At 37.2% G+C, this 13,975-nt stretch overlaps 2 protein-coding genes across 4 annotated transcripts in view; one reads left to right on the forward strand and one right to left on the reverse strand.

The window, feature by feature from the left end:
• LOC110378211 (uncharacterized protein) overlaps window positions 1–13,975 on the forward strand; it is a 32,056-nt gene that overhangs the window by 7,587 nt on the left and 10,494 nt on the right. The window contains exons 2-3 of the mRNA XM_049841489.2: window positions 350–422; window positions 2,320–2,763. Coding sequence (XP_049697446.1) covers window positions 2,498–2,763 — 266 coding nt within the window. The 5' untranslated portion in view covers window positions 350–422; window positions 2,320–2,497. The remainder of the gene's footprint in view (window positions 1–349; window positions 423–2,319; window positions 2,764–13,975) is intronic.
• On the reverse strand, window positions 2,774–13,030 carry LOC110378212 (uncharacterized). Of its 3 annotated transcripts, none has more exons than XM_049842400.2 (4): window positions 12,740–13,030; window positions 10,442–10,586; window positions 4,326–4,469; window positions 2,774–3,925 (listed from the first exon to the last, which is right to left on the reverse strand). In XM_049842400.2, the coding sequence occupies exons 2-4, from the start codon at window positions 10,570–10,572 to the stop codon at window positions 3,823–3,825; spliced, it is 378 nt and encodes a 125-aa protein (XP_049698357.1). In that variant the 5' UTR covers window positions 10,573–10,586; window positions 12,740–13,030; the 3' UTR covers window positions 2,774–3,822. The 3 variants fall into 3 exon arrangements, with proteins under 3 accessions (XP_049698357.1, XP_021193050.2, XP_063890865.1); XM_021337375.3 differs by lacking the exon at window positions 12,740–13,030 and adding an exon at window positions 12,462–12,717; XM_064034795.1 differs by lacking the exon at window positions 12,740–13,030 and having other exon boundaries at window positions 10,442–11,206.

Below are 13,975 nucleotides of genomic sequence, written 5' to 3' on the forward strand. Positions count from 1 at the left end.
CTTGCATCCGAACGACTGTCAAGGATAAGAGACGGACATAAAGTTGGGAAGGCCACAGCTAGGTCACGATCTGCTGAGAGCTGCATCATAGTTCAAATCGTAAACCCACATACAGCTGACTGTTCTGAGCTAATTGTGGCTGACACCTAACAAACATAAAACATAACATGCAAAACTTCTTCTTGCATTTGTTATCTCAATGTTAGCCTCTTTTAGAACCATGAAAGTAATTCATGCATGCATGTCTTCTTTGTGTCGTTTTTTCTCACGGCATGTGTTAGGCCTTTTGTCTTACAGTAGGAAACTATGTAGATATAATGTAAATATTAATATCATGGTATTGTTACAGCCCTCAAAAATTAATAAAAGGAAATTACCCAGCTCGGTTCGTGGTACAACATCAGGAAGAGAACACAAATTAGGTAAGTAGCACAACGATATGTTGAAATCATTAGTTTTCATATAAAATACACCGACATATATATGTATTTAAGGGCTTGCCCAATTATAAGCTTATCAACTTAGAAAATATAGAAAATATACGTGGGCATCCAGCCAAAACCTTGAATTGTAAAGACATTTTTGTACTCAAATAGACGAAAGTACGCAATGCAATGCAACATGCCCGAATGAACAAGGCAAAGTATTGAAATTGTTCCATCTATGTTCCTGTTTTTTTTTTAATTTATTCTAAATAAGTTAACTTTTAAAAGTGAGTGAAACTTATTTTAAATTCAGTAGCGAAGATTTATTTAGAATGCTGTCCTTAAACTCTATTGTCGCGTGACACTCAGCGATAGTAAGCCGTATTAGGCAAACATAATCTTATCTCTACTTACCTATTACATTACGATAGAAATATAGAATTATCGACAAATCCCTAGTTTGTATTTCCGAATGTTTCTGCTGCTGCTGTACCTATATGTACCTACCTACATTTCATTGTTGCACATTGCACAGCAACATTACATCAAAAGGAAATTAGAAACATTTTGTGTACTAAGTAAATTCATGAATAGCAGCGCGATGATAACATACTATATTTAGATAATTATATAAAATCATGCGTGCGTAATTATTCTTTGACCTTGGCAAAGGCAAGATGTGGAACAATAGTGATGTGCGCTCATTGGTGCATACCTTACGGCTGCATGTCGTAATGGCTAAATTGAAACGTCAACTGGTGCTCACTTTAGTGTAAACAGACACTTAATTCACACCGACAATTGTTCCAAAAATGGACAAAAAAACCTGAGCCACAAGCACTTAGGTAATATTCCCACTAACGGATTCTTCTTTAAATCTACAAAATTTCAATATGAAATCATGTTTCCCAAAAGCAACGCCTCATCCAAATTCTAAAACAGTTAGTCTATAGGATTGGATGTATTTATCTGCAGTTATATAAATAGATTGGAACTAGGCAGAGCTTACGTAGGCACCTACGTACGTAACGCGCGAATCTCCTCGCTCATTCAAGATCAAGGTTGGAATCTGTGAAACGCACGGAATAGTTTTACGATCAATTAAAGTTTCCAACTGCGACGCAATTGACAGTCATTGAGCACTAGGTATACCTACATAATTTATATTATATCAATAATATGTAAGTATAGGTTTTTATTTATAAGTTGTAACAGACCGCATTGATATTTCTTAAAAAGCTCAACCGACCTTATATGGTATGTTTTAAAAAAAAGTATTTGTACCAAACATGTTTTAGATTTTATTAAAGCAACACTTAGAAGTGATTTTACAATAAAAAATGTTTAATAATAAGAGTGTATTCCACCCGAATTTAGCATTTTAATTAATTCAGATAACATACCTACCTCATGATGGCAGATTTTTTTAATAGAATATCCTAATATAGATATTAGGCACATTGAGATTAGTTTTAAACGCCGAAATAAAAACAAAGTCCATTAAATATTGAAAACTAAAGAGCCTGGTCATGTTAGCTTCTACACCAGTCTGCAGCTTTACTTGACCTATCTAAATTCAACAGTGGCTCGTCGACAGGGATAACGGTACTACTCCAAAATTGAAATGGATATTTAATTCTATTCACGCTTACAGGCTAGCTTGAGCTTTACTTAAAAACCAGTCAGAGCTGAAATTAATTTGACAAAAAAACCCTATTACAGATTCTCCAGTCTACTCAGGTTCTGAAGACGATTTTCAAGATTTTAAATATTTTTGTGTCTAATCAAAATGCAACTCGTTCTCCGAAAATGATTGTCATTGCATGTACCTATTCATAAATAACACAAATAGCTTCCAAACAACACTATTATTATCATAACATCCATCTTTCAGATCTCTACGTAGTGTCAAGCAAGACATAAACAACATTGTGAGTGAAATAAGAATAAGCCTTGGGAATTAATTTTGTAAATATGGACGGTGTTTTAATACGGTTACATAATTGACACTGACGCGTGAACTGTGAGCTGAGGAAAATTTCATGTGGTCAAGGGATAGAGCGTAGGCAGCGATGCTGTCGTACATGGTGCCGGTAGAGGAGAAGCCGCCGCCGGTGCCGGGCAAGGGCCGGCTGGCGCTGGAGCTGGTGGGCAGCCCCGGCAGCCCCGAGTCGGCCGCACGCCGTGCCCGCTCCGCCATTACTAACATCTCCAAGGAGTCCTCGACCAGCTCTTTTGCCAGCGATCTCACCATATCCTCGTCGACGCCTACTGGCGCACACGATAAACCAAAGCATAAACTACTCGGAAATGGAACGAAACACACCACGCTCAAGAGGTAAGCATTTTTTTGACTGTTTCTAAATTATGTAGATAAGCAGCTAACATATAATATTAAAGAAAAAAACATGAGTAACTAGGTATTACCACTTACGCATGGTTAGATGAACAGATGAGAGTCCTAGATTTTTTTGCGGAAGCAGACCTCGGCCACTACAAACTCGAGTCTTTTCACATGGATATCAGTCAAAGCGGTATTGAACTGAATCCAAAAGACTCTTCTGTATCTTTCCATTTGGGAAAGTGCTCCTATCGAAATGAATCTGGTTATTTGATTTGGGTTCATATTTTATGTCGGAACATGAATCTATATAGGTATCCATTTAGTTATGAATTGAACACCGAATATAATGGATAACAATGTAAAAGCAACGGTAATCTAAAATCGTTGCGTAAAATTAGAGCGCGCGAGTTAAATTGCTGGACAGTCATGGGAAGATGATTTTCTGATGTGTAATCAAAACGAAATAGCTCTTTTGATCTTATTACATTCAACTAACATTCAATTGATAGATATTTATAAAATTTAGCCAAATGAAGTTAAGCCAAAAATGTGTGAGTTGTAATCAAAACATTGTATGCAACACGCAAGTACTTACAAGAATGTTATGTGTTCTGAATGATAAATAAACCTATTATAACATTAAATCCACCAGATCAATGCTCTTTCCAAGGAAATTTATTTTCGGCCATTCTGGAGAGTTACAGTTAGGTATACTGTATACAGCGCTACCTACTTAGCCAGAAACAGAATATAAATGCACAAAAGTACTTTATATCAACTTTATTTATTCGTGTGTTATAAAACAAATGTAAACATTAAATCGCGAATATGCTAATAATATTGAAGTTGAGATTTTTTATTGCTCCAATTAACCGCCGAAGTCAATTACCACGTAGTGTGAATTGTTACAAAACGGTTTACACATTCACAGTAAGCCACGAACGCCTTCGTTTGCACAATTGTAAAATTCGAATGTCTGAACGAAGATGCATTACACAAAAAGGCAGGTAAATAATCTAAAAAAAGATTGCTGTTTTCAATTAAAAGTTACTTCTATTTTTTTGGACCGCTATAGTTGGGGTTGTCCCAGGCATCAGGCAGCCTTACCGGAGGTTTGCAAATCCACGAGGAGTAAATTTCAAGAGCGCAATCAGGCCTGTGGAAAAGAGTCGCTAAATGAAAAAGAATTAAACATGGATCTACGTAAAGTGTCCCTTTCATAACATGCTCCACATATCCTTTATATGAGGAATACTCAGTAGGACCGGCCGCCCGGCGCGATAGCGGTTATTTCCACGGCAAGCCTTTCACGCGGATTGCGAGCGTGCAACTCGTTAGACTTTATAGCCATGCTCCTCTCAAAAGAGCTATTTTCGGTCTTTTACAATTAGTTGATTTGTTCATTACTTCTAAAAGTCAACTATGACTTTGATAAGAGCTAATTAATTTAACATTTTAATGGAGCTTAGGATTTAGTTTCATGATACCACATTATACCTATCTACGAGCTGCATGCTGCGATTTCAAGAACGTAGATGCTCTAAATGAAAGCATACCTTTTCGCGAGCCATCCAATAAATCCAGTAGACGTAACAGGTACTGGTTTTAAGGATTTGACTTCATCCGACTTGACAGTTACCTGAGAACGAGTCACAGCAGAAGCCTCTTGACGAATAGCTTCTGATTGGGCCGCAACATCCCTGGGAAACAGTCATGTTTAATTGCAAGTACAAACTATGAAATGTTGTGATAACCCCTAAATACTAAAAAGATCATAAACCTATATGATGAGTTCCGGTTTTTCTTGGTGTTATTCAGCGATCAGTCAATATTTTCCTTTCAAGGTTACGCAATAGAGGCGGTCGATAGCTACCAGCTACTAGTAAGTTCATTATGATTGTCTACCTAACGTACAGACGTCCACGCCATAAATACCTACATATGATATTGATTGATTACGCAACCTATTATGTTCATCAGAGTGTCAGTCGTCATCTAAACCGACCTTTATGTTAAAGTTCCACAATAATATATTTTTCAGGGAATTACCATTTCAAACATAAAATCAATCAACTTACAAAGCTAAATAAAATAGGGATCCCGCAAGCATGTCAGATCCACATAAATCTAATTGGAGCAACAAAAAATATTTTTATCAAAAAATACTGAAAGGTGAACATTTTCTAAAGTATTCAAACAGTTTTTATGTGAATTTTGTCTGTTAGAGCACCGTTCGTGAACTGGGAATGGTCGTGTCGAACATTTGTTTCGCATGAAACAGCAGTGCTCTGCACGATAAATTTGATCTCCGTGGCGAATCCTTCGCTTTGATGCAGTATTGGCGTCAGTCGTGATGCTGCACTGCCAGTCGCACGACATTTTGCACTCTTGTATATGAGCACCATATTAGTTTACGAGCCACGTAATTTGCAAATGAACATAATTTTCTACTGGGTGAACACGGTAATCCACGTTAAAATGTGACAATAACTTATCGGGCTCCATTGTCAAACGACCTTTTTCTGTAAGATTCGAACATATTTATGCAATAAGTAGATAAGGTAAACGTACCAATAGTCGTCAGATTTCGGAAATCACTGACTTTGAAGCGCTACTGTGTGTTAAATATTCAATAGAAAATGAAAATTTTTGCATGACGTGATAGAGTATTTATTCATTATTCTAAGTAACTAATGTTTTTTTAATAATTTTGATGGGTTTATATACTTATTAGGGCAAAAGTAAAAAAAGGGCGATTTGTACCAATAGTCGTCTGATTTGTACGGATACTCGTCAAATATTCCCAGTACTCGTCAACTTTTAATGCTAATGTAAACTCTCTGCTCTTGAATATAAGGTTCAAGTTATGTACATTTTTTTGTGCTTGAATTTGTTAAGCATACTTGTGCTTTTGAAACATTAGGTAGGTAGATAGATAAAAAACCAAATTCCTATTTAGAATAGCAGTTCATAATCTGTTAGAAGAGCAGGTATTCAATAGAACAGATACATAGTTGCATTTTAATTTATATTCCTATCTATCAAACGCTTGGAATCACAAAACCAGTCTATAAAATATCTATACTAATATTATAAAGCTGAAGATTTTGTTTGTTTGTTTGTTTGAACGCGCTAATCTCAGGAACTACTGATCCGATTTGAAAATTTCTTTCAGTGTTAGATAGCCCATTTATCGAGGAAGGCTATAGGCTACTTTTTATCCCGGTACGGGAAGTAGTTCCCACGGGATGCGGGTGAAACCGCTGGCAGAAGCAAGTATGTTATATTTCTTAATCATAATAACGATAGATGCAGTCATGGGCATATGTAGCACGAGCAAAATAATTGCTTTTAAAATATTTAAATTGTAAAATAAAATAATTAGTATTCACAAAAAATAAAAGCCACATTCATTTATATAGCTTTCCGCGAAATAATTACTAACATTCACAGATATGTAGGTAAGGTTGTCATTCATCAAAACTTCTGAACTGCTTAGCGCATGCTAAGTGCCATTTGCAAAAATCTCTATAGACAGTTTTTATTAATAATAATATCTAATAAGCCCCACAGGGCATCTGAAGCGGATGACGGGGAGTAGCGACCCCGCGGGGCTATATATCCGAGTGCTCCGGGGAGAGTATACTGTCCCCCATCTCCGGCCTGCCGGAGTGAAGGTCTCCCGCCTCTTGGCTTGCCTTCATTGGCCGACCAGAGTGGAGTCGCTAGAGCAGGGTTAGCAGCCCTGCTCGGAGGGTAGGTGCCTCGTGGTAAGTGGCGAGTGAGCCGGTGATGCTGGACCCACAGGGAGCGCGTGATCTGCGTTTAAAGTCCGCCGCGGTATCCTCACCCTTCAGCCGTTCATATACCTGTTGCCCTCTTGTTGCGATGTAGCGACTGATTCTCGGGGGCCCAGTAAGTGAGGTGGCGAGTCTCCACCTGCCATTTTAACATGTATTTTATACATTGTCATCGGCAAGTGCCATAGTTCCTCATCATCATCCTCCTCCGAGCCTTTTTACCCAACTATGTTGGGGTCGACTTCCAGTCTAACCGGATTCAGCTGAGTACCAGTATTTTACAAGAAGCGACTGCCTATCTGATCTCCTCAACCCAGTTACCCAGGCAACCCGATACCCCTTGGTTAGACTGGTGTGATACTTACTGGCTTTTTACTACCCGTAACGACTGCCAAGGATGTTCAAGGATAGCCGGGACCTGCAGTTTAATTTAACGTGCCATCCGAAACACAGTAATTGATGTCATTGCAGGATATACTTAGAAAGTACATACAAACTTAGAAAAGTTGCGTGACCTGGAATCGAACCCGCGCCCTCATACTTGACAGGTTGATTCTTGGCCCACCAGGCCACCACGACTTTTTTTTAAAGGTGCCATAGTTCCTATAGTTTCCTATATCCTAATCCACTAACATCCCAACGCAATAGCCCAAGTAGTTTTCCTCCATACTTAGCAATACTTTAGCACAGAACCGGAGATTGTCCTTGGGTTCATTTCTATAGTGTATACAGGGATAATCGTCGGTTTTGTGTCACCATTTCATTAAAGTTGTCTCAAAAGGGCGTTTTAAATTTTTTGCTGCATCTGATGTTGTGTGTGGGCCCTTGATTTACAGCTTTTATGACTTTTAAAAGGCCCTCTTGCTTGTATTTTCTTTCAGTCAGTCATTAATCTGCTATTAAAATTACGATCATGCAATCACTAAATACAGACAATTTTAAATAAAAAAATCTTACTTAAGATTACTCTTTACCCATCAATATCGAATACGACAAACAAAGAAGTGACAGCGATGGAAGCTATGTCATCTTAGTTTTAAAACTGATTTTAATATTTTTTGCGTCAAAACTAGTTGAATGACATATGTAATTTTTATACAGGCGCTATTAAGGCACGTTAGGAAGACGCGGTACAATATGCGTGACGAAATGCAGTTATTTCGAACAAAAAGCATAGTGTAAGAACAGTCAATTTTTGTTTGCCACAAATTGTAATCCAAGCGTAGTAGAAACAAAAGCCAGTGCTAGACCTACTTGTGCCCAAAGCGGTAGATCTCAATCGAATGGCGGAGGCCCTCAGCGGCCAATATATACATGAAAAAACACTCAACTCAACACTCAACACTCAACGTATAAAGTGCAAACTTATAGGAAACAGGGGATTTAACCAATAAGAAACATATTAATTGAATCGAATAACATGACTGTGTACGTGCATCTAGAACCAGCAGAGTAAAATTTACCCCTAAGAAAAAGCTTAAAAGAAACGCAGTTTTATAAACAAATGTAATCTTAACCTTAAATATGTTTGTTCTAGACAGTTATCAATTTTGTAAAAGTCCCGATATTAGCTATTTATTCGCATTTTGTACTGTAAAACACAAAATATCCTCATTATGACGAGTTTAGGTGCAACTTTTGAGCATGTCCCAGTAGTCGTCATAATAATTGTAAAATTGACGGGTTTTGGGTCAAATGGGAGTTTTGAAGTACCAATAGATGTCACATTAAAAAAATATATCTTCTATGCTAAAAGTATTCCAAATTGCATATTACATCGTTAGCAAATAAACTTAACTATCTAATTGAACAAAGAAACATACCACAGACCCCACTGGAGTAATGTAAATCAAAACACAAAACCACGTGCTGAGTTTCACTTTTGACAGCTGAACTTCACGAAAAACCGATTTTGTTAGGGCGCACACGTTTGAAATAACATATCTTAGAAGCCGTGACTGTTAAAACCCCGTATTGTTATTTCAATTGTGCAATATATAAACCGGCCCATTTTAAGTTCAGTAGAAAATAATAATAAAAGTTTTAAGATTAATTGACGACTATTGGGGCATGACGACTTCACCCGCGTTTACCTTATCTACTGTCATTGGACGAGTGTGCCTATTAAATTGAATTGATTCTTCAAAATTTACGATAAATAATACTAAACTAAAACTAAAAGTGGCTAAATTTGTTATTTTAAAACTTGTTGCTAGAATAAAATTGTTAGAGCAACGTTACGTATTTTTTTATAACTTCAAGGTGTACCTATACTTTATCATGACATGATCTGAAGAAAATGATACCTTAGAATGAATTGCGTAAGTCAATGGCCATTGAATACTGAATTTAATTTTCTGGAAACACTTTCGAAACATGAACTTAATTTTGATAAGCACCGTAACCTTGATACTTAACCAACGCAAAATAATTTAGGATCGATTGAATTGACAATTCAGAAACATTGTCTTTATTACGCCGTTGTGTGAATCTGTGATTTATATGGCTATTAGTATTTGTTTACTGCCTCGTTGGTCGAGCTGTCGCAAGTGCTGATGCTGAGCACGAGGTCTCGGGTTCGATTCTCGAGACGGGCCGAAATCGCTTTGTGGGTTTTAGAAGACTTTCACAAAGCAGCCCGGAGCCTGGAAGTTGGTGATTGATACACTCGTGCATCGGAGAGCACGTAAATGTCGGTCAGAACAGCCGCCGTAGCCGATAATCGGCTAGGAGGACTTCAGTATGTCTTCACTGGACGTCAGTAAAAGTTGACTTTTAAAATGTATCCATAGTCCAAGATCCCGCAATTGAATAGCATCGAAATCATGCCGCGTAGTAACTGCAAAGGTGCCGCGCCGAGCCGCGTAGTCGTCACGTAGAGGCTGCGTAGACCCGTCGTAGCTGTAGAAGTCCATGCGTAGAAGCCACGTTGAAACTGCGTAGCCCAGTGCTATCACTATTTCATAGACGTATATTATACCACAGATTATATAATAGTTACTACGCTTATACGTCGGATGATTTTCTACATATAATTAAGTACCAAAATCACAAATTCTGGACTATTCAGAGTTGATTTTAACTTATGATGGATGAATGGGTACAATAAGTACTGCAGGGATATAAATTGAATCCAGCATAATCCCATCTGGTTTCGATCAGTTCGTTCAGAACCTAAGCAGCCACAGTGCAGCCATCAAAGGGTTAAAGGTTTTAAATAAGTTCAATTATTACGCTGGTCGGCGGAATGCTTGTGGTGTTTTATAACAATTCAATTGAAATTATCCACAAGGTATTTCATAAGGAGGCTTCGTTTTGCACTTTATACATAATCTATCAAATTACTTCACGGAATGACACCGCCTACATTATAGGATTCAATATAACATTTATTAAACTTCAGTTTGTTAGTAAAACACTGACAAGCTATTTTAATTTACTTTACTCTTGAAACATGAACTGTGACATTTGAAACATTCAAAGGTAAACATGATTATTTGTTTGACGGAGGAAACAGTAGCTAAGTTTGTGCAGTGGAGCACTTATCAAGAGTGGCCATGTTGCCGCTACGTAATTGAGAACTACCAGCAGAACTAACTACAGTTGCCGTCCTTGCAAGTTCTAAGCTCTATTAAAGTCATATGTTTCAAGCAAACTTTATGATTACGCTGTAAATAACCATCAACTACCTGGTCATAACATTGAAAAATGCATTTTTCAAGGACTAAAATTAATCTATAAAATTCTTCATAGTTATAAGATTAAGAAGAACTTGGGAAGTTTATAAAAGGAAACAAATACCAAGCCCTTGTTCAGTGTGGAGTAGACAAATAAGTTTCTAGAAGTCTGTAAAGAATTGTTGACGCTCTCACTTCCATTCGTCCAGGAGCCAGGACCATCTCTCGGCCCATTGCTGCTTACATATGTCTTGCTTCTTCCACTGCGCTCTCATCTGAAAGGCCTCTGTGTTGGCGTCGAACTTCAGCGCTCTCTGCTCCGTCATTGTTCACCAATAATCTATAATCATATTTGTTAAAACGAGGTTCTATAAAAGGAAAAGAACATATGATCTCACCATAGGAGCAAAACAAGGTATTAATCAGATGGAGTTCGGCACGATGCCAACACGACGTCTTTGTTCAAGTAATGACGTTTGATTTTATTGGAACGTAAAGGAGAGTAGCTTGTACAGGAGTACTTCAGAGGTTTTGAACCAAGATTGCGTAAAGACCCACATCAGATTGATACCTTATGAATTTCACTCTACTGACTACCTAACCATAGTAGATACTCCCTACAAGATTTTCAGTTACCGTTGTATCTAAAAATAAATGTTTTCCGTTTCAATTTAGATAAGTTGATTAAATAAACCATTTGGAATGTGATAAGGTTAATAAAAACGCTTAACTGATAAATATTAACTGGTTCCTGCGCTAGTAAATTTGGTGAACAATTAGTTACGCAAGTTATGCAGTTATTGGCTAGCAACAACTAACTGCTTTATTTCCGACTGGTTTTGTAGATTGTTGATAATGAAGACAACAGACTATTAAGATTTTTTGTATATTTATACACCTACCTCGTTTGGTTAGGTCTGTTAATAGGACTTTTAATACAAGTTGGTATTGTTCAGTTGCACAACTGTGATTTACTAGGCGAGTTATTATTACTTTTTATCTTACCGAATGTCATATCAGAGTGAAATAAAAAAAAACCAGTAACATTTTACCTGTTTGTATAAGAAAGTCGGTACCTACTATATTTATATTATGATATTGTTATTTGTCTGTATATGTCGACCGATTTAAATGAGAAAAAAAACAGGTTAGTTCATTAGTTAGTCCAACTCCAGAGTCGCATTAACTAGAGACTTGCAATCATCTGTTCATGGGGTGGTACCTACTAACCTCCCCACTCAGAGACATTTAATGATTACTTAAGTCACTCCTTAGTGACGGATGCCCATTTTCACCAACAAATACCTAAATTAAGGGATCCCCTAAGAGCATTTACGGAACACTTAATAAGAATTTAGTTTTCACCAAAGTTTAGGTATCCCTTATCCATAGTTATTTATGTCAAAATTGGGAGAGCCCTTATTCTAAATGGAACTTAAAGGCTCGAGCAGACCGGATGCGTATGCGTAACCACGCGCGTAGTCACGCGCGGAGTTACGGCGTAACCATGAGTTGTAATGTATAATATAGACACACACCGCTTGCGTAACGACGCGCGTGTCTACGTTACGCAAGCGGTGTGGCCTGTCTCATACATTTCCATACATTACAACTCATGGTTACGCCGTAACTACGCGCGTGACTACGCGCGTAGTTACGCATACGCATCCGGTCTGCTCGAGCCTTAAATTAAGAGATTGTTGGTGAAAATGGGCATCAATATCATACAAATCCTTCACTAAGGAATGGCTTAAGTAACCATTAAATGTCTCTGAGTGGGGAGGTTAGTGTTTTATAGGAAGAAGCTTAATGAACTAATCCAATTAATAACAGCTATACTTACTAACTTAATTGTATGCAATCCACTAAAGTAAAGGAATGCTAGAGGCCAAAGGCTGGTGTCAGTTATAGCTAAAGTGGGCCAGACTTCACCTAGAATGTTAAGTAGTTCTAAGCCGCGAATCCGGAACTACATATTGAACGTAAAAATTACGTGACTATTGCGACCCTCCATTTATGAGAAAGGAAGTTGTAGAAAGTTTATTTTGACTGTCTGTTGTTGACTAATCTACATAGAACTTAATACGTATTGTCTCTGTTTTGCTGCCTTTGCTTTGCCTAAGATGTTATTTCACTTATGACTTAGGTACACCATACGTATACAATAATAGTTACATATTCATGATCATTACCGTGATTATAATTATAACAGTACCTTTTATTAATTGTAGTAAGTACAGTAGGTAGGTAACTGCAATTTCAAGTGAGTTCAAAATATGGTGTATGGTAGTAAAAGCACAAACTTCCACAAAACTTGTTCACAAAGCTCTTCAAGGATAGGTTTTGACAGAACAGTCAATCGTTATACGTCAAAAACTCAGACATAGCCATACCAATAACCTTTTTTATTTTTATCAAAAAGGTTTTTATGCTTTTCTGTAGGCACGTACCTACTAGTTTGTAAGTAGGTACGTATACATTGCATACGCTTACCATCAGTTTACGTACTGCTGCACATTCCAAGTAACTAACTGTAGATTAAAATTTATAGTTCAGTTACACACCGTCTCTCGCCATTTCGCTCGATGTCGTAGGAGTAACGACCTCCATTAACATTTTTTTCTCCAAAATACACAAAACAATGTCACTGTCAAGGAAATATTAGATAGCGACAGTTACAGTCAGGGCAAGTACTGCAGTAGATAGAGGAAAATCTAATATCGGTTTTTATCTCGATATCTTACAATAGGTATCGAAGGTTAAGACAAATCAAGACTGAAGTTTCTGAGAGCGTGATAGCACATCACTGAATATTTTATATAGTGCTACAATAGAATAGACTAGATTGGGAATAACCCTCACCTAACTTTCCTGCTGTCTTTACTCACGTATCGCGTAAAAGTATTTGGGCAGTGCCTACCGAAATAACAATTGATTTTAATATCATTGACCGAACAGCATTTGGTTGCATACATTGCTTTGTAATGTCGAGATTGAACGGTTGTTAGGAACCGCTAACAATAAATCGGAAATAGAACCATTAGCAACTTGTAAAAGAGGTTGCCATAACAAATGGAAAGCTTAATATAAAGCATTAGTCACACGTACAGAAAAGGAAACAAGATTGGCAAAGTAATAGAGCCATAAAGCTATAAAAAAATGTATATCTGCAAACGGAGTAGTTTTATGACAGCGAAATGGGTAAACCATATGTGTGGTTTAACCATTTCATGCTTTTCATTAGAAAATAAAATGCAGTAGAAGATTTTGTGACCGCAATTGTACCAGGTCAAGTGGAATAAGCTTCAAAGCTTAATCATTTATGTTATATTAATATAATGTACATGAGAATGAGACCCCTCGTGCATCTCCAAACTTAAAAATCAGACTTGCTAATGGTCCTCCTATATTCCTAGGGAGTATGGTTGACTAAATAATATTTTATCATGCCTATCTGATTAAATACCATTACGAAGTAACTTAAGGTAATTTTGACACTATCTTCCACAGTCAACTTACAGAACTAATTGGTTTATAGTGTTAAAACCTACCCACTTATGGATAAAAACATATACATTATTTAAAAATGTCTGAGAGTAAGATAGGGAAATAGGTGCACTGTAAGAAATAAAATATATCGGTCCTACAGTTTCACCTACATTGCTTCGCTGTAAGAAAAAACACTAAGGCATTTATTTATAAGCTTGTAACTATAACTTGTCACTTGGC

This window comes from Helicoverpa armigera, chromosome 1, assembly GCF_030705265.1.
Source record: "Helicoverpa armigera isolate CAAS_96S chromosome 1, ASM3070526v1, whole genome shotgun sequence".
Lineage (NCBI taxonomy): Eukaryota > Metazoa > Arthropoda > Insecta > Lepidoptera > Noctuidae > Helicoverpa > Helicoverpa armigera.